This window comes from Podarcis tiliguerta (genome assembly GCF_965153285.1).
Source record: "Podarcis tiliguerta genome assembly, chromosome: 6".
Classification (NCBI taxonomy): Eukaryota; Metazoa; Chordata; class Lepidosauria; order Squamata; family Lacertidae; genus Podarcis; species Podarcis tiliguerta.
In genome coordinates, this window is record NC_139539.1 from 47,592,553 (window position 1) to 47,620,297 (window position 27,745).

General features: G+C 46.8%; 1 protein-coding gene and 1 long non-coding RNA gene across 12 annotated transcripts in view; one reads left to right on the forward strand and one right to left on the reverse strand.

Moving 5' to 3' along the window:
• Positions 1 to 427: 427 nt before the first annotated feature.
• On the reverse strand, positions 428 to 3,541 carry LOC310679979. The gene is made up of 2 exons (XR_014512578.1): positions 2,800 to 3,541; positions 428 to 2,769 (listed from the first exon to the last, which is right to left on the reverse strand). It is a non-coding gene; the product is annotated as an uncharacterized lncRNA (long non-coding RNA).
• Positions 3,542 to 6,249: 2,708 nt separating this feature from the next.
• Positions 6,250 to 27,745, forward strand: part of KCNC4 (potassium voltage-gated channel subfamily C member 4) — a 69,923-nt gene continuing 48,427 nt past the window's right edge. For 2 of the 11 annotated variants that reach the window (XR_014512560.1, XM_083445739.1), the window contains exons 1-3: positions 6,342 to 8,500; positions 22,203 to 23,142; positions 27,109 to 27,294. Coding sequence is in view for 10 of the 11 variants with exons in the window: in XM_083445739.1 (XP_083301865.1) it covers positions 7,859 to 8,500; positions 22,203 to 23,142; positions 27,109 to 27,294 (1,768 nt within the window). In the remaining variant the exon portion in view is untranslated. Of the gene's footprint in view, positions 8,501 to 22,202; positions 23,143 to 27,108; positions 27,295 to 27,745 lie in introns of all 11 variants that reach the window. The other 9 variants (XM_083445744.1, XM_083445748.1, XM_083445740.1 and 6 more) reach the window with 8 other exon arrangements.

Sequence of the window (27,745 nt, forward strand, 5' to 3'; positions counted from 1 at the left end):
AGGTTTAAAATGCCGAGAAGAGGGATTTATTTAATTTCTGATTGATTCTACAGAAATTGTCGGAAGAGTTCTGCACTAACAGCAGCCTCGTCCCTGGGATTGGTGAAAGAAGTGACACCACTGTGGTGTTAGTATAAGCACAAGATGTCTCCCTGCTCCATGGGAACTGGCCAAAGCTCCTCTAATCTTGTTGATTTCCTCCCTTTCCAATACGTTGGCATTTTTGTTACTTTGGCACAAAAAGCATAGACTCCCTACTTTGTGTACCAGAAGAGAGCCAAATGTTTTTTACTGTGACAATCTGATGTGGTTTCTGAAGGATTTCAGGATAATATTACCCCGTTACTTTAGGAACAGATAGCCTTAGCCTCAACAGCTGTTAACCAGCATAGCTCAATTGACTTTCACAATTCCAAAATTCAGCATCTTTGAGGGTGGGTCATGGTGAGAACTGTTTACTAGTATTCACTGTCTCCTTACTGGCAAACAGAACATGCCAAGTGGGGAAAGGGAAGGTACTTGCTTCCAGGCCCAGGGCTGTCTCTTTAAGGACTTCACTTCTCAGCCAGCGGAGTGGGTATGGAGCTGGACCTAAAAGGATATAGAAGGCATAAATCAGAGCTAGGACTCCATCATGCACGGTGATCTGTCCATGGTCCTGCAAAGCTTTGTGCTTCTATTCCTGGGCAAAAGGGTGAGCCCTAAACCAGTCATAGGTAAACTCTGGCCCTCCAGATGTTTGGGACTACAATTCCCATCATCCCTAGCTAACAGGACCAGTGGTCAGGGATGATGGGAATTGTAGTCCCAAACATCTGGAGGGCCGGAGTTTGCCTTTGCCTGCCCTAAACCATTGCACTCTCAATTCATCACTCCATCTGCAAGTGATGAATTGGGAGAGGGGAGGGTTGACCTTTTTTTTTTTCATTTGAAGGGGGTTGCAATTTGGGTCCTAAAATACCTCCCAAATAGTTTTTTTGGGGGGCTTGCAATTTTAGTGGGGGCAGTTCTTATCCTTCCTGCTCTTTTCTTTCCAGTTCCTTCCCGATTTTCTTTAACTTTGTCTAAAATTGCCTCCTGTGTTGGCTGCTGCCATAGCACATGGGTGGTCGTCAGAACATTGCTGCTACACTATCAAAGCTATTAAAATCTTACAGAAAAGAAGAAAACAGTTCAAAAGAGGCAGGAGGAACATCCCACTACAATTGTAAGCTCCTCCCCATAATCATTAACACCCTCCATTTTGGTCTATCTTAAGAGTTTTGGTCACAATGACACCCCAAATTTGGATGAACCCCTCAACCTCACCCCACACATATACATACAAAACCAATCCTACTCTGGACCTGTATTGGTTCTTGCTATCACCTGACGTTGGGGTAGATCCCTCATCCCGCCCCCCATTTCCCTGACCGTCCATAATCTCTGCTGCCTTGGTACAGGGTAATTAGCAAGGCATTATCCTTGCTTTATGTTGATAGAGGAGTACAATGCTTTGGCAGCCCAAAAAAAGCAGAGCAGCACCACTAATAATTAGTCAGAAATGAGAGATAATTTGATAAAGACTTACTTTGGAATCTTCCCAATTACACCGGCTCCCTTTTAATGTTTCATGTTTTTGTTGCTGCTTCTAGAGATTAGCCAATTAGTTAACCATGGTATTTGGGGTAGAAAATCTATGCCTAATCCATTCATCATACCAATGATTTCTGCCTTGATTATAACAGTGTTACAGGCTGGCACTTTCTTTAGTTTTGGGGTTGAGCTCTGCGCCCTTAACAGCAGACAGCATTGGCTGATGGAGCATCATTCCAAATGTGCAAACAGTGAGCATAACTGCAGTTCTAAATGCAGAGACTGTGCCTGGCTGGATTGCTAGTCCTTGCTCTGCTAATTTAATTCCTTCCATTTACCAGGCTCCTTTGGCTCAGGCAGAACTAAGCGGAACCTTTTCCCCATAATACAGTTCTGAGCTGCTCTTTATGACTTAATTACAATCTTTTTTAAAAAGAAAAAAAAAACCCCTACTTTCTTCTGGTGATGGAAATAAGCCCAAAGTATGAGGCAGTCTGGGCTAGGGAATTGCACTTAAGTAGGCAGGTACTCAGTGGGAAGAAGCAAAAAGGGCTCTCTGGGAAATCCAAATATAATCTTATAGATGATAAACCCCACCTCCCATCATCTTTGGCCATTGGCCATGCTTGCTGGGACTGATGGGAGCTGGAGTCCCACAACATCTGAAGGACCACAGGTCCTCTACCCCCGGTCAACTTTATACCTGGCTGAGCATTAATTAATGCATAGATGTCACAGAAATAAGCCCATTTGCTTTGAAACAACAAGGTGATAGACCTGTGTTGATAACATTGCTAGAGTTACTACAATTTTCAGAAACACACACAAAATATACTCTCAAAATATACAGGTTTTTTGGGTGCAATACAATATTGAATACATCCAACAATAAGCTACTAGCCACAATTGCTCTGTTCTGCTTCCACAACTGAAGGAAGTATACTTCTGAATACCAGTTGCTGAAAACTGCAAGAGGGGAGAGGGCTCTTATACTCAGGTCCTGCTTGTGGGTTTCACCCAAGCATCTGGTTGGCCACTGTGAGAACATGATGCTGGACTGGATAGTCATTGGCCTGCTCCAGCAGGCTCCTCTTATGTTCTTGTGTTTTACTCTAGATAATTTACTCCATCTCTGAAACTCATCATCTGTAAAAGATGAAACTTCGAATTTCCAGCAAGGCTTCCTAGAGAAGTCTGAGTTGGGTGGGAGGGAGGGATATTTACCTGGAAGAAAGGCTCAGTTTTCTACGTGAAGCAGAATTTTCACTATGCACCATTAGGAGCAAATAGGCAGAGATAAGTTTTTCTCCCTCTCTCATAATACCCAGAGGTGTCCATTGAAGCTGAACATTGGAAAGATTCAGGATAGAGAAAAGAAAGTACTTACTCATGCAGCGCACAGTTAAACAATGGCATTTGCTCCCACAAGGAGGAGCGGTGGCCACCAGTGTAGATGTCTTTAACACAGAATCTGAGAAATTAATGGAGGATAAGACTAGCAGTGGCTACTAGCCATGATGGTTATGTTCTGCCTCCACTGTCAGATGCCGTATGCATCAGAATACCAATTGCAGGGGGTGGTAAGTAGGGGGAGTTCTGTTCCATTTGTGCCCTGCTTGCAGGTTTCCTAAAGGCACCTGGTTGGTCACTGGAACAACAGAATGCTAGACTAGATGGGACTCTGGCCTGACCCAGCAGAACTGAGGTTCTTATGAGGGCTGTGTGTGCTCAGCATCCTGCCCAGGTAGCTGGGTGGATACTGTGCCCTGTGGTCTCTCCTTCCTTCCCTTTTTGTGTGCTGCCCGCCAAACCTATGCTGGGGAGGAGAATAAGGGGATTTGAACCCATTCCTGTATCCCTGCCTGGAGATTGGCAGTTGAGGGTCATTGCTGCCTGCAGAGGCGGAGCTAGGTGCTCTGGCACCAGGAGTGGCGTGCACCCAGGGGGCAGGGCTAGGCGCCCACGGGGGTGGGGTGAGCGTCCCAGGGGCAGGATGAATGTCACAGGGGGTGGGGCGAGTGTCCTGGGGGGTGCAGGAATACGCGTCCACTGGGTGCAAGCCTCTGGGGGGGGTGCTGCCTGCCACAAGCGCTGCAATGCCACCCCCCCATAGGGATGGCACCTGGGGCAGGCTGCACCCACCTTGCTCCACCTCTGGCTGCCTGAGCTGCTGGGACTGGTGAATTGGGGATGCTCTGGCATCATTGTGCATGTTGTGATGTACCCCATCATTGTGAGTTTATTGGTCCTCTCTTTGTGTGGGTTGTATGCAGGCATCATCACTAGCAAAGTTCCTAATTGGTGGGTTTTGGCAGTATTTGCAGAGATGGGGGCACCTGTTGTTTTCACACCATTTTTGGATGGTGTGTGTGTGTTTTTTGCATGTTTTCTCCAGCTGAGCCCAGCAGCTGTTCTGCCAATGTAGCAGCAGTGCGTCTCTCTCCCCCCCCCAGCATAATTGGTGTATAGAATTTTTCTGTTTAAGTGATTTTTCTTTTCTCTATGTCTGCAGTTTGCGCATAATTATAACTCTTACATCAGCTCAAGTGCCCATTAGATTTAAATAGAGGAAACGCTTTTCTAGTCCACATTAACAACACACACAGTGGTACACAAATAATATACGAGAAGACACACTCTTATTCTTGCCAGCAGGGGAACAGTCAATGGTAATAACAGCTACAGTCTAGGCACATTGGCCTAGGGAGCTTCCAGACTGTTGCTATTTTTGAGTGGGATTCAAACATGTACTGGCAAACTCAGGTTGCATGATCACAGCTAACTGGGGGTTGGTTTGCACAACAAACCCACTTCTCTTCCCCAAAGATTGGACTATAGGCAAATAATGAAGTGACAGGGAAATATACTGGAAAGTGTATTTAACCTCCCTGAAAACAAATCAGAACAAATGCTCGTTAAATAGCCAGCCACTGTCTAACCTTCCTGTGAACAAATCAGAATGAATGCTCAACAAACATGTCACCTTAGAAACAAATTTTGCTGAGTCTGATGGGGCTTCCCTTGAGTAATTTTGCATAATAGGGTTATGCAGCACAAGGTCTTTTCAGCATCAAAGTTTTGCTTTGCTATGTAGATAATACATGCCCACTTAAAGACTATATCGTGGGTGGGCAGATCAGGATCTACTGATAGATTTCTGGGTGGTTTGCAGTAAATTGGCAAGAGGTTCTGACCTTCAAGTGTTTAACTACAGCCAGAAGAAAACTATTCATTCCACCTAAATTTAGCTGCTGAATCAGGTGGGGGGTGGAGTGGGGTTGTGTGAAAGCCAGAGAGCTCAGTTCTTTTCTGGTTCTGGAAAAGAATCCCTATGTTCAGAATGTGCTCAGAGGCACCCTGTTCTTTTAATGCTAACTGTCTGCCTTTTTGCACCTGACTCTAGATGTCAGATCTTGGGGTTCTATTGGAAGAACAAAGTAGGTCTCACAAGCCTGAAGACTGCCCACCCTTTCCCTATATCCAACTCTCAGGCTTGAAAACAACAGAGACTGGTGAATTGGCCCAAGGCGCTCTGCACACAAGATTGATACTGCCTCCAAACTGTCATTATTGTGGGGGAGGGATTCAAGTGCACATTGCTACTTTAAGTTTGCACAGTTGAAGTGCATTAAAGGGGTTTCATAGTGCAACAAATCTTCTTTAAAAACGAATCGTTATTACTATTATTTTGCAGTTTGGGAAATGCATTGAAAAGCATGGGATGAGTGAATGACTAATAGGAAGACGTGGGAACACCTTGCAAACAAATCAGGGTGGATGCTCATTGTCCTATAACTGCCCCACAAACAAATCAGAACAAACTCTCAAGAAAGACCAGAAAGAATCGAACGTCCCCATGATTTTTGTACAAGCAAATGACTGACTGTTCAATAAACAGCTCGTCCAGAGGGGCCCAGTGTCATAGATGCAGAGGAAGCAGCCTTATAACCGAGTCAGACTATTGATCCATCTAGTACAGCCTTGTCTACACGGCTTGGTTAACGGATCTCTAGGATTTCGGACTGAAGACTTTTCCAACTCCCCACCCAGATGGACCAGGATTGAAACTGGGACCTCTAGGCATGCAACCTGCTTAGACTTTGCTTTCACCTGCCATCCTGGGAGCTGTGGGTGGAAAGCTGGGATGCCCCATTCTCAGAACCTCCAGCTGGGGGGCGGAGCAGGCAGAGCTGGCATAGCAGGATGTTCCCCACGTTGAAGGTGCTTCCTCTAAGACGCCGAAAGCTGTGGATGATTTTTTTTTGGGGAGGGGACCCTCCTCCAACCTCTTTCTCACGACCGCAACTTCCTCCTCTGAATCTGAAAGCCGGAAAATTTACACTGGTGGGGTTTTTGGGATGGCCTCGCTCGCCCCCTCTCTCATGCCAGCTCCTTTGCACTCGGACCCCAAAGAGGACTCTCCGCATCAGCTCGCCCCTCCCTTCCGAGGGCAGCTTGTTCCCCGTCTCGAGTTGCCCCCCTCCGGAGGAGGAGGAAACCGCGCTGAAGAGCTCAGGCAGCCCCGCCCCGTCCACACCCCCTCCGGCGCCGGAGCTGCCAAAGCGCGCCGGCACCGACGGGGTTAATCGCTCCCCGCGCAGCTCCTGGGAGGCGAGGGAGACGAGCCCAGCCGAGCCGGGCTGGGAATTGAAGCGCCCAGTATCCGGGCAACAGGCGGCAGGAAGCCACTGGCTGCGGAGCCGCCGGAGCCGTCCTGCTGGCGCTGCCCTCCGCAGAGCGCCCCCTCTGGACAAAGGGGCGAAATGCTCCCGCCTCCGTCGGCTGCCTCGAGCCGAAGGCCAGGAGGAGGCTGTGCGCTCCGGCTCTTCCGTGGAGCCTCGACGCCGCGGGGCATCGCGCAACAGAGCGCCTGGCGCGGGGAGCGCAACTCGGGCGGCAGCTGTCCATGGCCCCTCTCCGCCCGCCCCCAACTTCTGGGCGGCCCCCCAGTTGCCCCTGGTGACCAGCCCCCCCTCTCCCTGCAGGCTGCCCCTCCCAGCCCTGTCGGAGGGGAGGGGTGGCAAGAAAGAGGCCAAGTCGCCCAGGCTCTGCGCGGTGCTTCCTCCCTCCCTCCCCCCTCCCTCCCTCTCGCCCTCCCACCATCCGACCATGAGGCAGCTCGGAGCGGGCTCGGCTTCCTCCAGTTCTTTCGCAGGCGCACCTGAAGGCCGGCAAGACCCTTCGCCGTCTCTCCCGGCAGGAGCTGTGAGGAAAGCGCAGTCCCACCTGGACCCGACGACGGCCACCTCCGACGGAAAGCGCGTCTTGCCGGGAGCTTGAAGCGGCTTTTCCTCATCCGCCTTACTTGGACCTCGCCGACGCCGCGCCCCCCTCTCTCCTTCCCTGGGGGTTGCTGGAGGGGAACCAGCTCAGCCAAGCAGAAGCAGCGGCGGGTGGTGCGCCTGGTTCGCTCGGCTTTCCTCGCCCGGAGGCTCACGTCTAGGAAATAAGCGGTGGCGGCGGCTCCTTCCTCGAGCGCGGGAGACGTCCATGGTTTGCTTGTTTGTTTCTCGATCGCGCGTCTGACCTGCCTGGGAGCCAAGGCGAAGCTCGGCAATCCAAGACGGCAGGAACGGCGAGACCCCGGGAGTGAGTTGTTGGCGGATCTGTGTCAAAGAGAGAGAGAGAGAGAACCAGCGTGGGAATCCAACACTGGAGCTCTTTCAAAGTTTAAAGTCAAGTCAAGCCCTCTTCTCTCCTCTCCACGTTGGGAAGACTCAGCGACCTGCTGAGGACCAGAAGAGAGAAAAGAGGAGAGGAGATGATTTCCTCCTCCTCCTGTTCCTCCTGCTGCAATATCCGTCTGATTTGTTCCTAACACGGTGTTTTTCTTTACCAGACTCCTGTGCCCTCGATAAACACGCGCGCACCAGTTCCGTTGCCATCTGCTTCCAGTTCTGCCTCAAGGCAGGGGGGGCCGAATCCTGTAGCTCTCCGGCTCGCCAGCCAGGCCCCTTTCCTTCCGTGTCTGGTCTTCGGCTCCCCCTCCGTCGAGGCACTTGTTGCTGCTCGGTGGCTGAGGAGCAGAACACTTCCCGCTGGCCTCCTCCACGGCCACGCACGCACACACAGAGAGAGACACGCGCGCACACAAAGACGCTCTCCCTCTCGAGAAGGACTGTGCCTGCTCCGAGCTGAATGCCAGTCCCGGCCCACCTCTGAGACCCACCGCTCCTGCCTGGGAGAGAGCGAGAGCGCGCGCCCTCGCCCAGCCGCCCAGCGCAGCTCCTTGCCGGACGGGAAGGGTCATCCGAGGGCACCTGCGGGCCACCTAACCTGATCTATGATCAGCTCGGTGTGTGTCTCCTCTTACCGCGGACGCAAATCCGGGAACAAGCCACCGTCCAAAACATGCCTGAAGGAAGAGATGGCCAAAGGCGAAGAGTCGGACAAGATCACTATCAACGTGGGGGGCACCCGGCATGAGACGTACAAGAGCACCCTGCGCACCCTGCCAGGCACCCGCCTGGCCTGGCTGGCCGACCCGGACGCCCAGAGCAACTTCGACTTCGACGGGCAGAGCAAGGAGTTCTTCTTCGACCGCCACCCAGGCATCTTCTCCTACGTGCTGAACTACTACCGGACGGGCAAGCTGCACTGCCCCGCCGACATCTGCGGCCCCCTCTTCGAAGAGGAGCTCACCTACTGGGGCATCGACGAGACCGACGTGGAGCCCTGCTGCTGGATGACCTACCGGCAGCACCGCGATGCCGAGGAAGCCTTGGATATCTTCGAGAGCCCGGAGCCCGGGGCTGGCGGGGCTGGCGAGGAGAACGAGGAGGAAGGAGCCCCGGAAATGTCTCTGCAGCGCCTGGGCTTGGACGACAGGCCGCCGGGGGCCACCGGAGCAGGAGGCTGTTGCCGCAGCTGGCAGCCCCGGATGTGGGCACTCTTTGAGGATCCCTATTCATCCCGGGCAGCCAGGGTGAGTTGATGGGCAATTGGTGGGGGCACCTATGGGAACGGGGGGGGGCTCCTCCCACACTGGCCAGATCCTCATGGGCCCCCAATCACTCTGTTACCCTTCCTGCGCCACCCCATTGTTATGTCTTCTGTTTCTCTCCAGATACAACAGTTGCTTCTCCTTTCATTTTTAAAATTTGTTTCAAAATGTTGTTACTAAATTATTTCCATGAGTTACATTCAGTTTGAGACATTTTTGTTATGGGCAGTATGGGATTTCATCCACTCTTGAAGGCTTTTGAGTCGAGTTTCTTTTCTTTGTGATGACCCTCCTGTTCATTCGCGGCTATTTTCTCTTCCTCTTTCCCTTCATGTGACCTTCTCTCCTTGCTCTCCCTTGCTGGCACAAACGTGAGAGGGAAGCGTCTCGGTTCTTACTTTTTCTCTCTCTGTGTGTGTTTCTTTTCTTTTTATACACACACATAGAGGAGTAAAACAGCACCCCTGAATTTGTATGGATGTGGCTTGCCCCCACCCCAGACAATGATCATCCACCCGGTACAATTCTCAGTAGGCAAACACAAGGCCTTCAGATTCCCAAGGCAGCCTTGGAGCAGTCTGCCCCAGCATTACGCATGCTGTCCCCTCTTCCACTCATGGAATTCAAGATCTAAAATATTTTTAGGAAAACCCAGTAATAATTACCTCTATCAGTGGGGATCACATAACAAAAACTACCATAGAGAGATCAAAATTTTCATAAGTCGTGGGTCCATGACTTTTGAAAAACAGGGTCTGTAGTACTTAGGGACCACTGACCTATATATTTCCCTCCTATGCTTCTTCCAAGTTCACCACTGGCTTACATGTGTCCTTTCACACCTCTCTCTTGTGTCTATGCTTACATGCGTGTGCACAGAAATTCATGTCTTAAACAGCCAAAGAAAGAAGAAGCTGTGGGTGGGAGTTTGCCCTTGACGACCCAAGGAGGGTGCATTGCCCCCAACTTTTATTTCTATTTATTGTCCTCTTTGATCCACTATTCAAAAACAAGCCTTCCTTTTGTTTAAGGAAGCTGTGATGCGACCCCCTGGTTTCACCCATGATAGCAGTAAATTTAATTTTCATCTTTTAGAATTCTAACTTTCAAGCAGATTAGCGATACCTGCCATTCCTACCTCTTTGCAAGTTCCAGAACAAGAAATACAGCCTGATGGGAAGCCACCTGCTACTTGCTTGCTTTTTCACTTTGAGAGGTACTTTTTCATGCCTACTGATGGAGACACACCCACTTCATTCCCATTCAAACCCACACAAATTAATAGAGGCAATCTCCACATGCTTTTGCTTTTTAATGTACGCATAAATCAAATGCATTATTCACATCCAGCCATACGCTCTTGCTTTTATACTCAAGAAGTAGTGGTTCATATCTCTGGTTCCTTAGTCACACCTATCACGTAAATGCTGGCACATATACTCTTAGCAATCTCTGTCTCACATGCAGAAGCATTGCTGGCATTTAGAGGTGTAAAAAATGCAAGGGAACACTCTGAGCTCAGCCTAGATCCTGGCAGAGTTCACATTAAAATGTGCGCGTTGGTGGGGGGGTTGGACTCTCTATAACCACCATAAGCAGCAAATATTCTTTTGGCACCTTAAAGACTAACAGGTTTTGGTGGGCATAAACCTTCATGGACTGGGGTCCACTTCACCAGCTGCATGAAACATTATCCTCCATTGCAGGTATGGTCTAGGTGTATGCACATACATCCAACGTGTTTTCTTCCAGCCAAACAGCCAAATCCCGAAACCAGACATTCCGAAGATGGCATTACCGGCTCCTTCTGTAGTCTCAAAGGTCTTAGATTTCCAAAGCTGCTCTCAATTTATGAGAGGGTCCAAAATAGACTTGCTGAAAACAGCCTCCAGGGATTTTCCCACACTGCCTTCGCCTGTCTCTCGTCTTCTTCTCCTGGAAAATGCTTTCCCCAGCCGTTGACCTCGGTGATGCCTGATGATATGATTATCAGAGCTAGAAACGAAAAAACCTGCCCCAATGTAGTGATAAGTACATCTGTCCCTACCTTCTCCCTGCAAACCTTTTAAGAATATGACCAGCCCAGGTCATTGCACGAAAAAATCTCAGTACCTCTTTTGTTTTGTTAAGGTTTCAGTTTCTTGGAGAAAGCAAAGCTTAAGGGGCTCTCATTGTCAATGGCAGATGGAGAACCTGGCAGGAAATGTGACTGTCCTCTCCCAGGGACCAAGGCACAGGGCCATAGAAGAATGGCTTCAGAAAGCATCTAAATTAAAAGGGAGAGGATATGTATTAAGATTTGGCGGGCATTAGCTAGATGGCATGACCTGGCAGACTCTGCTGTACTCTGGGGAAGCTGAGAGCAGTTGACCCAGGAAACTTCATTTACCTCCATCTCCAAACTTCCTTACAACTGTGATAAGGATCCTCATATGGTATAAACAGGTGTTGTTCAACTCATTTCAAGCTCTCGATTACCGGTATCTCAATTTGTACCAGCTAAGTATCCAGTACTGCTAATGTTACATACTAGTGTTGAGAAGGGTGTTTTAAATGGTTCATGAAATATGAATGGTTTGTCTTAGAAAATGCCCATGTGCTTCATTTAGGTGGTGTAGAAATAACCCCCCCTCCCCTTAATGGAATCCTGCTCTCAAAGAAACAAGTGTCAATGCATTATTTGTCACAGAAACAAGACCTCTGATCTTTGTTGTCTACTAAGGCTTGACTTTCCAAAGACTGCCATAGATTCCATCTTTTTCATCACTGGAATAAATGCTAGCTGGCCTTAACTGGCCTTATTAACCCTTGTTCTTCATTGGGTACATGGCGTTTTGATTTGCTTTCTCACCATTTTCCCTTTGCTGGGGTTATTTCCAGTCTTGCAGCCCAAATATGAAAAAAGAGGAAGGGTTTGTAGAAGGATCGGTGTCGATATACCGGTTTTGTGGTGATGGAATAGACCCCATAGCCTTCTCAATAGCATACTCACAAAAATAACTCTTGCTAAGTCTGACCTTTAAGACATTGAACCGAAATGACTGAGAATTGTAAGTAAGCAACGAACTTTACTTTTTTTCTTCTTCGCTCTCCACTCCCCTGCTTCCTACAATACTCTCTAAGGTGTATTAGGATACTTCCAATTATTGTGGATATTGCTTCTAATCTCCACTATGGGCCATGGCAAGCGGCCAAGGGACCTGGATGAGGCAATGCCTCCCCCGAGGCCCAAACAGTCCAAGATTGATACTTTTTTTCTTAACTGTAATAGAAATAATGAGGGAGTTAGCTACATGGTTGAAACTCACAATCGTTTTAATCCTTTAATTGACCTCGCAGCCGATATAGAAGTGGAGGGGATGAACTCGAAGACAACGAATAATGCCAACGATAATGACAAAGAGGTGAGAGCCACCTCGAAGGGGGAGCCCGAGTTGGCCCTCGGCGATGGCATGGGACTCGATCATTTCCAATTAATAACCAGGACCCTGCGCTGCATCTTTAAGAGCATAAATGGGATCTCCATGCAGGTGGATAATCTCCACCAAAAGCTTGAGGCCCATTTGCTAGAGCTCCAGCTCAACCACACTCTGCCTCCGAGGGATTTAAAGGGACAGAGGTATACCTCCCTTATTAGACATGAAAGTGGTACTGGTGGTCACCTCCTAAAAACTCAATTGGACTCTCAATCTCTGATTTTACAACCAAACAAAATATGTCTAACTATACACAGTAGGGACCCCAGGTCCCCAAGGTGGAATAATTCGAGAGATGTCAAAGATCATCTGAGGCAACTCCTTCAGATTTGGCCTCCGCTAATAGACCTCAGTACAGTGAAACTTTTAAACTACCACCATCGGCTCCAAAAAGTATTGCTCTCCTTCCAGTCTCCAAAAATTCCCTCCATACTGGTTAGGCGTAAAGCGTTTCTGGCCACCTGGGGCATCTTCCCAACAAGAGTCTTTAATGACACCAGGATTAAACCTCTCTTCCGCAGCACCGTACAAAAAGGTAGCTGCTCGCCAGACAGGCGCGACTCAGTCTTGAAACTCAAGTTGTCCACCCGGGAACCTCACCCTCCCTCTCAGCCCAAGCTTCCTGGTTTATCTACTCCAGCAACAAAGAAGCATGACCAAAGCGGGCCCAGCCATCTGGATATCTCAGAGGAGAGGGACCTTATTTCATCCTATGGCGAGTTGCCATTAGTAGAACAGCAGGAAGTTATAAACAGGCTTGATACACTCAAGCAGCATCTTACACATGTACTTCAAGAGAAAATCTCCTCAAATCCTGGACATAGCAACCTATTAAATCAAAGGAAACCAGTTATGAAGGGGCTAACACCCCAGAAACCCCTGCCAAATACTGGGACTCCAATAACGGATGATTTGGCAGTCTGCCTGGCGGAAGCTCCTCATACACCGTCGCAACGCAGACCCCCTTCACCTCTACTAATAGATCTGCAATCAACTACCTCGTCCTCCGCCTTAAAGAGTAACGCGCCAAACACACCTCATCCTGGTAATCTGTCAATGTCCTATTCTTCTATGCCTGACCTGGAGTCTTCATTCAGTGCGGTCCAGTCAAATGACTCTATATCCTCGTCCTTTGCCAGTCAACCTCTTTTGGTAGAACCTCATTTATCCGCAACCTTTTCAAGCCAATATATAAACGTTAAGGAACCCACTGTGCAAAGAGACAACTTAGGTTTTACTGAAGACCCTGCTGGTCACATCAATCAACTCACCACCCCTTCGATACCTTCGGTAGTACCTCGCCTGGAGCTGTCTCAGACCCCTGGCAATGTCCTTCCCACCAGCAACCAGAGCAATTGACTAGCACATAGTCCCTCCTCAAATTGCCTTAATGTGCTATCCTGGAATGTGGCAGGATGGACGTCCAAACAGGATGACGGGGATATGAAAGAGTTTTTAGCGAAATTCCAGATTATGGGTATACAAGAGACCTGGTGCTTAGAATCTTCACCCCCCCCATCCCTACCGGGCTATGACGCCTTTGTGATTCCTGCGACCAAAACACACTTGTATGGGCGCCCTAGTGGAGGCCTGGTAACATTTGTTTCGCAGGAGCTTCAGCTTAATATCTCTCCTATCTTTTGGTTAGAGAGTAATTACATTCAAACTTTGCACATCACTAACAGCTCGCTTGGGGAATTCATATGTGTAAACTTGTACAATCCATCTACCTACTCCTCCTCTCACTCAAATCAGCTTTGGGAGGATTTAAGATTTATTCTAGATAAATCTGGGGCTGAATTTCCAAAGTCAGAGATCCTTATAATGGGGGACTTCAATGCCAGAATCGGAGCAGATATAAGCTTATTCACCGATAAGTCGCAATTATTCATAGAAGAGGAGTGGTTTCCTACGTGGAATTCACAGGACAAGACCATTAATAGGGCTGGCATCATACTGCTGGAGTTCACTATAAACTGCGGGCTGCACAGCTTGCACGGCACACCCAAAGACTGGTCCGGGGGATACTATACTTTTCTAGGATCTAGAGGGGCAAGTGTTATAGATTACATCTGGTCCTCCTCAGCATTTAATGATGAGGCATACTGTTTCAATGTGTTCAACAGAACCGAAAGTGACCACCTTCCAATTGCCATCTCCTTTCACCACACACAGCTGGGGTCTCCCAGCTCACCACACCCCCAGGATTCATCGACCCTGGCCCCCGGACGCAAGAAGTGGGACATCTACCTGGAGCAAGACATAAAAGTCCTCCTAAATTCCCCTGAGATCCTAGCCCTGAAAGCTCAGCTGTTAACAACGAATGTGAATCATTTCTCAATTTTCCAGCAAATTCTAGTCTACTTGCTCCCTTTGCTTACGAAACCTTCCCGTGCGATTCTATCCTGGAAGAATCAAACCTGGTTCGACCAAGAATGCAAACAGTGCAGAAGTAGGCTTAGATTTCTCCAGTCAGACATGAAAGCAGACAGCACTCAGAGCAAAATCAGGGAGTTAGCCCAATTTCGTTCATACTATAAGAAGCTGCTCCAACATAAGAAATTGCTCTTTGCGAAAGAACGCTGGTCGGCTCTGTCAGTGGCCATTAAAACCCGTGACGACAAGAAATTTTGGAATTTAATTAATGCAGGTCTAAGACCCCCCTCATTCATTGTTAATAACATCACAGCAGCCAGCTGGCACTCTCACTTTGCTCAGCTGTATTCCACCTCAGATTCTGACGTAAATGTAGTCACCACCCTTCCAGCATCTGCCTTGCCCACCTGGGAGCCAGTCTCCCCAGAGAGATGTACTCAACTAATTAGCATGCTATCAGGGGATAAATCCCCGGGGGAGGATATGATACCACCTGAGGTATTCTTATCGAACCAGTCGTGGTGGGCCCCTATCTTAGCATCTCTCTTTACCACCATTAATGCTACTCTTAAGATTCCACCTAACTGGAAACAGAGCATAGTTATCCCAATACATAAAAAGGGGGACCCACAAGATCCGCGCAACTACCGACCTATCAGCCTGTTGGACATATCATACAAGGTTTACTCTAGATTCTTGCTAGAGAAATTAATTGAGTGGGCAGAAGAAACAAAGCTATTCCATCCGGAACAGGCTGGCTTCCGCAAAGGTCACAGCACATCTGGCCAATGTCTTGTTCTACTTACCCTGATTGATAAATACCTAAACAGGTTCAACTGCAAACTTCACGCGGCTTTTGTGGACCTGACCTCCGCCTTTGACTCCATTCCCAGAGATAGGCTATGGCAGAAGCTTAGTCATACCAGCATAGATAAGAGACTCCTCCTCCTTCTTATGGAAATTCATAATGACATATCGGCCAGAGTAAAATTCGGCCCTCTGGGAGCTCTTTCTGATTCTTTCCCTCTGAATAAAGGGGTCAAACAGGGCTGCCTCTTGGCCCCTTTTCTATTCAATTTCTATATCAATGACATCGTCACAACTACGAAGGCCCTAAATCAATCTGCCCCCTCCTTACAACAGCTCAAGATCCCCATATTACTCTATGCGGACGACATGGTGATACTGTCATTAACCAAGCTGGGCTTAAACAACATGCTCAGAGGGCTCATGACATATTGTGATACCAACTCCCTTAAAATTAATTTCGCCAAAACCAAAATTCTTACTTTTGGCATGAAAACTCGGAAGTCACTCTGGAATTTTGAGGGCCATTCTATTGAACATTGTTCAGCATTCAAGTATTTGGGTATCATTTTTCAGCATGGGCTTAGCTGGTCAGCTCACCTAAATACAACCATCCTGGCTGCCCGCAGAACCATCAAAGCCTTGGAGAAATTCTACTATGCAAAAGGCGGCCAGCTGGTTCCACCAATCAGAAAAGCATTTATCAGCAAAGTCCTCCCGATGTTATTGTATGGGGTTGAAATCTGGGGGTGGAATTTAAAAACACTACAACGGCTGGAGATTCTACAAAACTCTTTTGCACGGAAGATACTGGGTCTCCCCAAGGGCTCGGTTGCAGCACAGTTAAGAACAGAACTGGGCCTCCCCTCCATTGTTGCGAGAGCCCACATTAGAATTATTAGCTTTTATTGTAAATTAATCAATGCCCCAGATCCCCTACTAGCCAGGCAAGCCTTTTTAACGTGTTCTCAAAGCAATAAATGGTCCAAGGCCATGGTGACTATTACTGCACGCTACTCTCTCCCAAATCTTGACTCGCTGTCCTCTTGGGACAAACATAAAATCCGGGCCTGGATTCTTACAAGAGACGAGGCCATGGACCGGGCACAGTCCACCTCAGCTCGCCTCTCCATGTGGCTCCCTAAAGTGAAAGTGGTAAGATCACTTGCCAACTACTTGATAGACCTGACGGAGCCCAACTTGAGAAGAGCGTTTACTATGGCCCGCTTCCATTCTATACCCACGGCCTTCCTGCAGGGGATTTATTCTAAGACCCCTATTACCCAGCGTCTATGTCCATGCACAATGAATGAAGTAGAGGACTTCATACATTTCTTTTTCTACTGCCCTATTTATGAGCCAATAAGATCTAAGCTCCTCCTTTTGATCCCGTCCACCATTACATCTAAGGAAGACTGTTTGAAATCGCTTCTTGTGGACGCAAATCCCCAAATCTCACGTGGGGTGGCAATATTCATAGTGCAGGCTCTGAAACTCAGGGCTACTCTGACAGGGTAGCGTGCCCTAGACCTGGACCTGTTTTAATTTTTTTATTACTTTTAACTCAATATGCTGAGTCTGTTCTGGGGCCATTTTGTGCTTTATATATACCCGCATACTAGTTTTTGGGCGCTGGCTATTATATCTTTGCATTATTGTCTTCGGGTAACTTAAATGTCACTACGCCAGCCAAAACACCTGAATTTTGCTGGGTTGCTTGTCTCTAGTTTGTCTTTTTTCTTTTTTGTATTGTCTTATTTTGCTATGGCAGTTTGCTAATGCAATAAAGGTTTTGACTTTGATTTGCTTTCTCAGGCCAGAAAATGTTTTTAATAATAATAATTCTGTATTTTTCTTGACTAAGACAACATAGGGGGAAAGGTACAAAAGTGATGTTACTCAGTCTCACTCCTTCAGTGTTCCTGCTCAAAAGATGTTGCCCTTTGCATGTAGTTGTATGAAAACGTGGGGAGCAAAGGACAGTCCTTTGTGGCCAAGTTGTTCATTGTAATCAATATTATTCATGCTTCCCTGGCAAGCAAGAATGTCTGTGTTTTTTAAGCAGATGGCATTGGGATCAGCCCAGACAGGCCCCATTACTGGCTGGACCCCATTACTCTCAGCCTGCCCCCAATCTCTCCCTCCTGCCACAAACCAACATCATAAGACATCTTGGTCTATAAGGTTGTGCTGTGAAGGGGAGGAGCCTGTGGCATCATTATCAAAAGTGACAGTTTTATTGGTGCTTTGGCTGGAGCTAAGAGTCCCTGCTGCGGCATTGACTTCTGAAGGTTGGGTTTTGAGAGCTGTTTTTTCCACACACCTATGGAAGATATTTATCAGAACACAAAGTGGGCAATGAGGCACAGGGCAACAACAGAGTTCATACTTCTTCTGGAATTACACTAACTCTAGTTAGGAAGTCCCTCAGCACAACAGAAATTGATTCCTCCATACAAAATGCAGAGAAAGCAGCTTTGGCTGCAGGAAGCAGCTGACTTTGGAGTAACAGTAGGAATTGGTGCTTTGTGCTGGGAAGGAGCCCTGTACCCCTGCCGCGATGAACAAAGGCATGGCATGCTAGAGACTCACACAAACAGCTGTAATCATGGACATGAAACACTGCAGCAGTCTGCTCAGCAGGAGAGAGCAGAGTTTAAAAGCCCCAAATGAAAGCAGATCTCCCACCTTAATTTCTGCTGCTCACAGCCAGACATAATTTTGCATCCTGACTCACTTGCGGACTGTGAAGAACAGTAAAGGCAGAGCTGTGTAGTGGGCATAGCTCACCAGGAATTCATGCAGAGGTTCTTTGCTCACACTTTGCCTGCCACTAGAAGGCAAATGTTTCAGTAGTAGCAGAGATACTAGGATCTGACAGTGTTGGCCAGTGTGATATTGTGGTAATTGTGTCAGACTAGGCACAGACAAGGGGAGATCTAGGGTCAGTTCCCCACTCAGCCATGAAGTTCACTAGGTGGCCTCGATCTAGTCATGTTCTGTCAGCCTAAACTGTATTGCAGACTTGTTGTGAGGAGAAACATTGGGGTATGTGGGCGTATGTCCCTTAGGTTCCTTGGAGTAACAGAAGGGTGGGAATGAGATAATAAATAATGCTGCTAGACTACTTTTGTTGCATTGCATATTGCATAGAAACAGGAGGAGGAAGAACAATACCTGAAAAGGCCTGCCTCCACCAAAATGATACTTCCACACCTGGAATATACCCCAGGCCAAAGGGAGACAATGGCAACAATGTGGTGGTGGGTTTTTTCTTCCTCTTCCTCTTCTTCTTTTCTATGCACAGAGAAATGTAACAGAAAAGGTAACAACGTGCTTAGTAAGAGTGGCAATCATGTTAGCTACTGTTGCTGTTCAAGTAGATTGGGGGCAGCCCTAGAAACTACACTGAGGGCTCAGCTATACAGTGGTAAATAAAATGTTTTAAGTGCTTTGTAAAGTGCAATATACAAAAGTGACACTAGATTGTGATGGTGAGCTATGGCAAATTCAATATATTTTTCAAATTTTTTTTTATAAAAAGCATTTTCACAGCGTTTTTTTTATATGTGTGTAGATTCCACCTGAGTGCATAAAACCACCAAAAGAGGAAACGAGCATGCCAGCAATGCATATACAAGCCACAGGAAGAGGCTTCAATGACTCTTTGTGTAATCAAGAAAGTGCATGATCTAGAAAACAGGAACAAGCACAGTGTATATGTGAAATTAAGGCGTTTCCCCACTCCTGTAATGTGCATCACTTTACACTTGCTTACATTGAATTGTATTTCCATTTTTACTACTCATTCACCCATTTTGGAGAGATCCTACTGGAGCTCTTCATGATCTCTGTTTGCTTTGTTTTAACCACCCTAAACAATTTGGTATTGCCAGCAGGTTTCCTCACTGCTCCTGAACTCTAGGTCATCTAAGGACAAGTTTAAAAGCACAGGTTCCAATGGTGATGCTTGGGAGCCTCACCTTTCTACATCCCTCCATTAAGAGAAGGGTCTGTTTATCCATACTCTCTGCTTCATGTTTCTTAACCAGTTAGTGATCCTCTCTTATTCCATGACTGCTAAGCTCAGGATTCTGTGGTGAGATGAGGTACTTTGTCAAAAGCTTTCTGAGAGTCTAAGTACACAGTGTCCACTAGATCACTTCTATCTATATGCCTGTTGACATTATTGAAGAACTCTGAAAGGTTATTAAGGCAGGACTTTCTCTTGTGGAAGCCATGCTGGTTTGGCTTCAACAAGGGTCTTTCTTCTGTATGGTTGGTAATTTTGTAGAACAATGTTTTCTACCAGTTTCCCCAGATGTTGAGCGAACCAATCTGAATACCATATGAAAAATGGATGTTACATTGGTCACTTCCCAGTTCGCAGGTGTGGAGACTGATCTTAGGGGCAAGTTATGTGTTTTTATTATAAAGTCAGCAGTTTCACATTTGAGTTCTTTAAGAACTCTCAAGTGATGGATGCAGTGATTTGTCAGCTTTTATTTTGTCAAAAAGACATTGAATGTCATCTCTTGACATCACTGTTTGCCTCAGTTTCTCAGACTCCCTTGCTGTGAAAGTTAGGCACAGGGATGTGCCTTATAAGTGAAGACAAATGCAAAGAATTCGGCTTACTTCACAAAGTTCACTTAGGATAGTGGTTGATCCACCATTCAGAACAGATGGGAATCAACTTTACCCCAAGTATCTAAGTGGAGATGGCTAATTTAATAGGGTTGTGCTTAGAGACTAGGGCAATTGTTCCACAACCCCATGAAGTATTATGAAATCAATATTTGCCTTCATATCACAGGGCTGATGAGTCTCCTCTTGAGCTAAAATCAATGATCCAATGCAATGACTAGATGTTAACTGAGGCCAAGCAGTAAAAATGAAAAGCTCTGCAAGGTTCATCACCAACTTGGTAAAATTGTTAGGTGCACTGATTTGTTAAATAAAGCATCAAATTATTCTGAGAGAAATGGAGTACACTTGTGTGTGTGCATGTGTGCCTGTGCTTATTTCACATTTGTTCCAGTTATTCATTTTCTGAAACATCTTGCATACTATGGAGCTTCAGCCAAGAGTATGAATTCTTCATTAGTATGTAGAATGGAAAGGCCATCAGCTTTGGAGGCAGGGTGTCAAAGAAGGGTGAACTATTGTTATTTTTTAATTGCTTTAGAATTTAAATATGCTTTTATTTTCATTCTACGTTTCCGTTACCTTGTGAATAGCAGAAATGTATGCATGTATATTCAGTAGCAAGTCCCACTGAAACCTCTCAAGTAACTCTGTAATTCTATACACACTTAGCTGAGAGGATGAGGAATATTTGTGGACAGATATACATAGGACCGCTCTATTACATTTCAGTGGAAATTACTCTCAGGTACGTATGGCTGCAGCCTTAATGCCAGCTACACACGCACACACCACTAGCCTGCTTTAAAATGAAATCTGAGTTTAATGCAAATAAATACGTTAAATATTTACACTAATAATCTCAGAAAAATTCAATTGATAACTTTCTGTGAAACACATTGAATTAAAGGTTGAATAAGCAGGACAGGAGCGCAACAGAACTTTCTGATTTGGGATTCTCAGCAACTGGCATTCAGAGACATATTGTCTCTGACACTGGAGCTAGTACTTAGCCAACATGACTAATAGCCATTGATAGCCTTTTCATGGATTTGTCTAATCCACTTTTAAAGCCAACTGAGTAGATGGCCAACTCATCTGGCATTTATTCCTATACCATGGAGGAAAACTGATTTGCCCAATAACCACCAGCCCTTGCTTCTGGAAAGTTTACAGTTTCAAAGGCAGTTTGCCAAGTGACAGGGAGAGTTGTGTTGTTTGGGGCAAAGAAACTTAAAACTCCTCTGTGCTCTCTGAACTAGTTTTACTCAGGATCCTAGCCTTAGCCTTCAAGCAAATCATCTGGCTTAGTCTGCTCTCATGTGGACAGGAAAAGCCAAGCTAAAATCTGTGAATTTCACAACAGATTCCCTTGTATCTAAATTGTAGGTACTGTATATATTCTGTAGTACATGTAGCCTCACAGTTTAGGGTTTTGGATTATACTCCTAGGTAGTATGAATCATTTATTCATTGCAAACCAATGCTTTAATTAATATCGCATCAAAATGAACTATCAAACTTACTACTTCTTCATCAAAGCTACCAGACCTTTGCTCCAAGTCATCATCAACCAAAGCACAGAAATAGCCTTCTTATGTTCATATGGGTTTTAATCCATGCATTGGTTGGCAAACTAATGTGCAGGGGGGGAAACAAACAATGAGGTTGGAACACAAACAAACACAAGTAGTCCCAACAGGGTAATTGAGCTCTTCCTGTTTATTGTTAGTATCAGTGGTGTGTGAGACTGGCTGGCCTTTGGGATACAGGAGAAACCAAAACTGCTGATGAGTTTCATTGCCATCAGAGGCATGGAAATTTCATGCTGCCCAACGATTTGGTCCAAAAAGGACATCATAAAGCAATGAGGAAGTTGAGTATGGCATGTTCCGTCCTCGCCTAATCTTGGTACATACTTATTAGTAGTATTTCTTTAAGGTTAGCACAGTATTGAAAGTAAAAGAAAGGAGACAGACTGCCTGCAAGCTCATAATTTTGAGGTATGAACACTCACTGTTTCCACAGTCTCCTCCCTCCAACTTCTTTGACTGATCAATCTCACTGAGTTGGTGGCTGGAACTGAAAACTAAGATTCATTCATGAAGGAAAGGATCCATTCAAAAAAGACTCCTCCTCTCCTCAAAGAGCACGGCCACATCAAGTGGGTAGAGAAAAACTCCAAGCTTGTCATTTGATCATGACTATGCCTCTGCCTAGGTTCAAATCAAGCATACATCTTCATTCTGTATCTTCTTTGTAGTAATTAATAAGTGCACTGGAGAAAGATAGAGATGTTGTTTTCTACATATATATTTTTTCTTCTCCCATGGCCTGTTCATTTTAATCACTGAGCTTATTTTCTCGTCCTCCTGCAGATAATTGCTTTTGCCTCGCTTTTTTTCATTCTGGCGTCCATAACAACCTTTTGCCTGGAGACGCACGAAGCCTTCATCATAGATGTTAACGTGACTGAAACTCTGGTGACGGGCAACACAACCGAGACCTTTGTGATGCGAAAGCTGGAGACGGAACCCATCCTCACCTATGTTGAGGGAGTCTGTGTCCTGTGGTTCACTCTGGAGTTCCTAGTGCGCATTGTTTGCTGCCCAGATAAATTGGTCTTCATCAAGAACCTTCTTAACATCATAGACTTTGTAGCCATCTTGCCCTTCTATTTGGAGGTGGGACTCAGCGGCCTATCATCCAAAGCTGCACGGGATGTGCTGGGCTTCCTGAGGGTAGTACGTTTTGTTCGGATCCTGCGGATCTTCAAGTTGACACGCCATTTTGTGGGGCTTCGGGTACTGGGCCATACACTTCGGGCCAGTACCAATGAGTTCCTCCTCCTTATCATCTTCCTGGCTCTGGGGGTTTTGATCTTTGCCACCATGATTTACTACGCTGAAAGGATTGGAGCCAAGCCATCTGATCCGAGTGGAAGTGAGCACACCCACTTTAAGAATATTCCCATTGGATTCTGGTGGGCAGTGGTGACCATGACCACATTGGGCTATGGCGACATGTACCCCAAAACCTGGTCGGGCATGCTGGTGGGGGCTCTTTGTGCACTGGCAGGGGTGCTTACCATTGCCATGCCTGTCCCAGTTATTGTCAACAATTTTGGAATGTATTATTCATTGGCGATGGCCAAGCAGAAGCTGCCAAAGAAGAAGAAGAAGCACATACCTCGCCCAGCGCCACTTGACTCACCAACATACTGCAAGTCAGAAGGCAACTCCCCCCGCAACAGCATTCAGAGTTACAACAGCCCTCCGGCAGCTGCAACGGCAGGGGTGATGGAGAGAAAAAGATCAGGTGAGGTGCAAGTTCTTGGGCTGAACTAAAGCCAGAGAGAGAAAAATTGGTGGTAGGAGACTGGAAGCAGCTAAACACCTTGCAGAGACTAAACAGGCAGATTCTCCATCATGTATGTTCCTGCATTAGGCCGCTCATATCATTATGCTGAATTCATAGTTAAAACAGAGGTTGGCTTTGAACAATTCTCTCAGCACGTCCCTCTATTAGATGTTCCCTTTTGTGTTTATGGATCAGGGTAATTGGATATGTTTAGCCAAAGCTTCTGACTTGGTCAACATGTCAGCATGGTCTCATTGTACCAGCTAGATCTTGAGCCAAATTCTCTACTTTGATGTAAATGAGAAGTAGCTTTATTCAATGAATGACTTTGATCTCAATATCTAATGGCTCCATGTAGCGTCAAAATTACCAAATGTGTTTGGTGTGGGGGACAGAGATGCATTATGATCAATGATCAAAGACATTATGATACATTTTTACCAATGGCCTGCTTCCACTATTTATTTAATAAATTTATTTTATTAATTAGTTAAATTTCTATACTGCCCTTCATCTAAGGATCAGAGGGCGGTTTACAATATAAAAAACCAAAAATATGTAACATAGTAACAAACAAAAACAATAACCCTGCCCTTGTAGTTTAAGAGGCCATAGATTATTTAATTAGCTGAAGGCCTGAGAGAAGATATGCATCAAAGGCGCCAGGTGAGCCTCCCTTGGAGGAGCACTCCACAAACAGGGAGCCACCACAGAAAAGGCCCATTCTCAATTGGAGGAGACACATGAAGAAGGGCTAATCTTCCAAGTGTCAAATCACCAACAGAGATCCCTGAACTGCTGAAGAGAGTGAATCCTCAGCATAACTACTGTCATATCGCAGTGTCCAAAGCCACTCAGTATCATGTGAAACACAAGGAAAAAGTACCTTACATAGATCACTGCAAGGGGCAGTGTTGGCATTCCTCTCTCAGGGGAGTTGTGCAAGCTTCTTCTTTGGACATTACATCAAGGATGTTCTCTTTTTTGAACCTGTGGGGACCCTGATCTGGATCATGTCCTGATGGCAGGGGCAGAGGGGGGAGCTAAGCTGTTCCCTTTATGCTGTTTTCCAATGGAAAATCACCCCCTCCCAGCTGCTATTTGTCCCCCAAAGCTGCTATTTGCTGCTGTTAATAGTGCAGAAAGATTCCACAGGGAAACAGTGGGGTGGGGGTGGGAGGCATAACAATCCCCTGTTCATGGTACTTCCCACAACTGCTTTGAACCATGGGATTCAAGTAGGTTAAGAAGTTTGCACAGTTTGACCATGTAAAAGCAAAAGAAGATGCATGGTCTCTTGCCCATCACCTTCCAATATCGTGAACCATTTGACCTTTTCTGCAGCAACAAGTATTGATAACGGGTGCTCTTCAGCACCCCAGAGTCAGCCAAGAAGCCCTTGATATGTGTCATGCGTGTGGAAAGCTTGTGAACATGACAGGCAGGTGATTTGTTTCTGATTGTTGCAGTGCTTTCCCCTTTCAGCAGCTGGCACTTGTTGTTAAGCGAGGCCCAGTTGCTGCCCAGGGCTGTGGCTCTCTAAGGGATTCCTCTTGCAGGCTCCTGTCTAGCAGTCGGAAGTGCTCTGGGACCTCTGTGATGATCCTAAGTGTACAGCACCACTTAAAGGGGATGAGAGAGAGAGAGCTTGAGAGAGGGAGAGGGAGAGAGAGAGCTTTATTGTCCTTTGCCACAACAGAGGCAAGAATTTGCATGCAAGAGCCTTCCAGTAAATGAATCCTAGAGAAACTGAGGTGGACATGTGCCCATGCACGAATGGAACTCAGAAGAGCATTGATAACATTAGAACTGGAGCATCTTACACCCGCTGAGGATCTGCCTTGAATGGATTCTCTCTAGATTTAGTAATAACAAAGGGCTTTCAGACACAGGTCTCAGGAGGATGTCCTTGGCTCACCCTCCGCATCACTGCTAGCAGGAAGCCAGCCTTTCAATTTTGTTCTTAAGATTTCCCGCCTTGTTAGTGGCCGGATAATGCTTTTAGGCTGGCCTGTCAAAGAGGCTCAATGGCAGGCTGATTGGAGCCATTCTCAAGTGCCAGTCTTGCCACCCAGGTGAAGGAAGCTGTCCGGATATGCAAGCTCTGTTATTGGCAGAAAGTTGGACCAGGTATGACATAACTGGCACTAACTGGCCTTCTTGAGGAATCCAAGAATGTCAGAGCATGGTAGTTGAGCAGCTCACTTGGTTCCTTTAGACTGTGGCATTGGTATGAGGTAATGAGTAGCACACCTGTCTATGAACTGGAACAGGACTGCAGGGACGGAATGTAATCAGAGGCATCTCATACGAGGCTTATCAAGTACCTGATACAGTAAGCTGCTTGCAGGAGACTCCAGTTTCTGTAGAAACCATAGAGCCATTGCCATAGCAGTAACATTTGCTATATTGGCAGGCAGTTTCTGCAAGTGCTCTCTCTTTCTGCAGACTTATGGGGAGGAGTTTAATGTAGCACTCAGCAGATTGCTCCATCAGTGCAAGCATTTATATTTGCCTAATGGAACCATCTGCCCTCTCCTCTCCTTGTGCCCTATTCTGGGGGTTCTAAACCCACAAACCAATTGGGGATGTGGGGCATTTGAGGGCAGAGAAGGGTGGTGGGGGAGATGCCCCATTGTGCTAGTGGAAGCCATTGCATTATAGAGTTAAATCTTCCATATGCATTGCATTTTCTATAGCATTCAGTATTTGATAACAGTATTGGGGAGCATTTGGTATGGTATGTTTTGCAATGGCGAAAGAGCTGAATGCAGACCACCACTAACCCCAAATCTGGAAGACAAGAATTTGATCCTAGATTGTATTGGAAGCATCCCAGGATCATGGCCGGACCATCAGATGGTATAAACTTGAAGGGAGATGGCAGGAGAAGAACGACTGCCTTGTCTCCCACAGCACTGAGGGACTTAAAGTACATGACTGAGTTGCAACTTGGTAGGTCTAACTTGTGCTGCCCATGTAGTCTCCACACTGCGGCTGCTGCTTTAGCATCATGAGAGCATTACCCTTCCCCAATCCCCTCCATACTGTGCAGCTGCCAGGTATGCCTCATCTTCTCCAAGGACCTTGGCCGTTGCGCTAATGTCCAGTTTGCATCTTCTCAGAGGCATCCTGTCAGCCACTGTGAGAACAGGATGCTGAACTAGGTGGACCACTGGCCTGATCTAGCAGTCTCACCTTATGTCTACCTGCTTGCACAACAAAAACCTGCTTTTGTAATGGGACTTGTGGCTTCTCTTCTACGCCTACAGACCCTTGCACATATCCCCAAATGTGCACCAGAGCCCCCCACCTTGAGCAGATTTTGTGGGAACCTGGGAGAGAAGTGCAGGGGGCAAAAGGAAGGAGAAGCCCTGCTGCAAGCAAGGATGCGCTGATTATGCTGTGTTGGCTCTCTCAGTAGCACATGCCTAACATTTTCCAGCAAAGTGAAGATTTACTTCAGATTCACTGCCTCTTTTTTTCTCTACAGAACTCCTCAGTTTGCAGGGCGGGCAGTGAAAGAAGAGCTGAGGGACAAAACCCTCCCCACCCCAATTTATTGCATTTATATCCCACATTTTTCTCCAAGGAGCTTGAGGTGGTGTACATAGCTCTCCCTCAGTTAAATCCCACAGCAACGCTGTGAGATAGGTTGTGAGGCAGTGACTGGCCCAAGGTCACCCAGTCAGCATTATGGCTGAATGGGGATTTGAACCCTAGTCTCCCAGCTCCTAGTCCGACACTAACCACTAGGCCGGCCCGCCCATTGCTTCACACACTGTGGGGAGCGAACTCTCACTGAGCCTGCCAGAAGGTTTTCCAGAACCTTCTGTGTTTTTTGCTTCTTTGCCAAGCAGGTACAGATCCAGTCTCCTCCCCCCGAAACACTTACCTCTTTGCCTATTCTTTCTCCTTTCCAAGACACCAAGCAGAACGGCGATGCCAACGTGGTGCTGTCAGACGAGGAGCAGCCTCTTTCGCCGCCTCACGAGGAGAACCAGCCCATGAGGCGCTCCAGTACCAGGGACAAAAACAAGAAAGCAGCTACCTGCTTTCTTCTGAGTGCTGGAGATTTCTCTTCCACTGCTGATGGTGGCATCCGGAAAGGTATGAAGGAGACCTAGAGGCGAGCGCCGGTGGATGGAGGGGAGGTTGTGGACGAAAGAAACATAAGGCAGGAATCCCAGCTGGGCTGCTTTGCAGTCTTTGTCACAGCTGAAAAGGGAAGAAAATATTGCTTTTTAAAGCCCACAGCCCTTCATGCTCTTTTCCTGCCTGTGATAGAGTTGCCAGGTTGGGACCTAGAGGACATTTATATAAGTCTCCCAGTGAAGCAGTAAACAAAGGTCGCATCCACCCCATGTATTTAACCACTTTAGCAGTCACAGCGTACCTCCAAAAGCACCCTGGGAACTGTAATTTGCTAAGTGTGCTGGGAATTGTAGCTTTGTGAGGGGTCCCCTCTCAGCACCCTTCATGAACTGCAGTTCCCAGGATGTCTTGGGGGGGGAGGCACATCTGTTAAAATGTCCTAAGAGTGCTTCAGAAAATGGCATGG